Source organism: Anneissia japonica, unplaced genomic scaffold (assembly GCF_011630105.1).
Source record: "Anneissia japonica isolate Jap-2015-1 unplaced genomic scaffold, ASM1163010v1 scaffold8310_len1136_cov180, whole genome shotgun sequence".
In the NCBI taxonomy this organism is placed as follows: domain Eukaryota; kingdom Metazoa; phylum Echinodermata; class Crinoidea; order Comatulida; family Comatulidae; genus Anneissia; species Anneissia japonica.
This window is the reverse complement of record NW_022751725.1, coordinates 1-1,136: the sequence shown is the minus strand read 5'-3', so window position 1 is coordinate 1,136 and position 1,136 is coordinate 1. Positions and strand designations below refer to the sequence as shown.

Here is a 1,136-nt window from a genome sequence, read left to right as displayed (position 1 = left end):
GCTCGTGGTTCCTTGCGGATGCATCCCATGCCGGTTGATGGTGCCGTCACTTGCTTTGCAGCATTCAATAACGTTAACTGTCCAAACGGCTTCTTGTATTTCAACAAACAGGTATGATGCGAATAGAGGTCATGCATCTAATAAAATGACACATGTGAATCAAGTGCCATAAAAGTCATACAATTTGAGAACACACGAATTGATCATAAGAATGAAATAACTACCAAAAGGCTGCTACATAATTCTACTCCCCTTTTCAATTTCTCTTCATTGTAGATTTAAATAAATAAGTCAAGTGTGAAGTCATTACTGAGGTGTATGCTCTGAGCCCACTCTTGACACCTTACCATCTTACTTCAAGTGGGGTTCTAGTGGCAATATTGTAGTCAGTACTGAGTTGTACACTCTGAACCCACTCTTGATGCCTTACCATCATGTGATGAATCTTGGTCTTTTTTATAGGGTGATTTGAGAATCTGTGTGCTGCCCTCTCACCTTTCCTACGATGCACCTTGGCCTGTGCGTAAAGTCCCACTGAGATGTACACCTAATTTTGTTGCTTACCATCTTGAAAGCAAAGTGAGTTTTCTGTTTTTCATTCCTTAGTTGTAAGGTTTTTTTTGTTTTTTAGGTAAATCCACTGATTTCCCAAAATTTGATTTTCTTATCCTAATTTTAACTTTATTTTTTTGGGTGATAATCTTGGTGAATTTTTCTTTCCATCTCATATAGACCTATGCTGTAGTAACCAGCACAATTGAAACTACAATCAAGATGGTTGTCATCAATAATGATGAACGAGAAATCAGTATACCAGAAAGAGGTCAGACCTCACTGCTTTTAAGTTCTAATATGTTTTTAACAGAAGTGAATTTGTATCATAATTTAATATATTTTTGGCGTTTTTTATTTCAGATGATCGTTTCATCTTCCCTACAAGAGACTCATTTTCAATTCAGTTATTTTCCCCTTTGAGCTGGGAACCAATACCAAATACAAAGTATGTTTTTTCCTGTGCATGCCAGTAGATAACTTTACTAATACTAATATAATCCAATAAAAAATAGATATGCCGTACTAGTCTAATATATAATAGAAAATAAAACTCAGGATATTCAGTACTTTTATGACTAGTT

General features: G+C 35.4%; 1 protein-coding gene across 1 annotated transcript; it reads left to right on the top strand.

Annotated features, from left to right (window-relative positions):
- Positions 1-6: 6 nt before the first annotated feature.
- Positions 7-1,000, top strand: LOC117121802 (cleavage and polyadenylation specificity factor subunit 1-like; the record flags this gene model as incomplete). Its single annotated transcript, XM_033267114.1, has 4 exons — positions 7-111; positions 463-579; positions 733-823; positions 916-1,000. Coding segments are annotated over exons 1-4 (386 nt in total), but the record flags the coding sequence as incomplete, so codon positions are not given.
- Between the last annotated feature and the right edge of the window lie 136 nt (positions 1,001-1,136).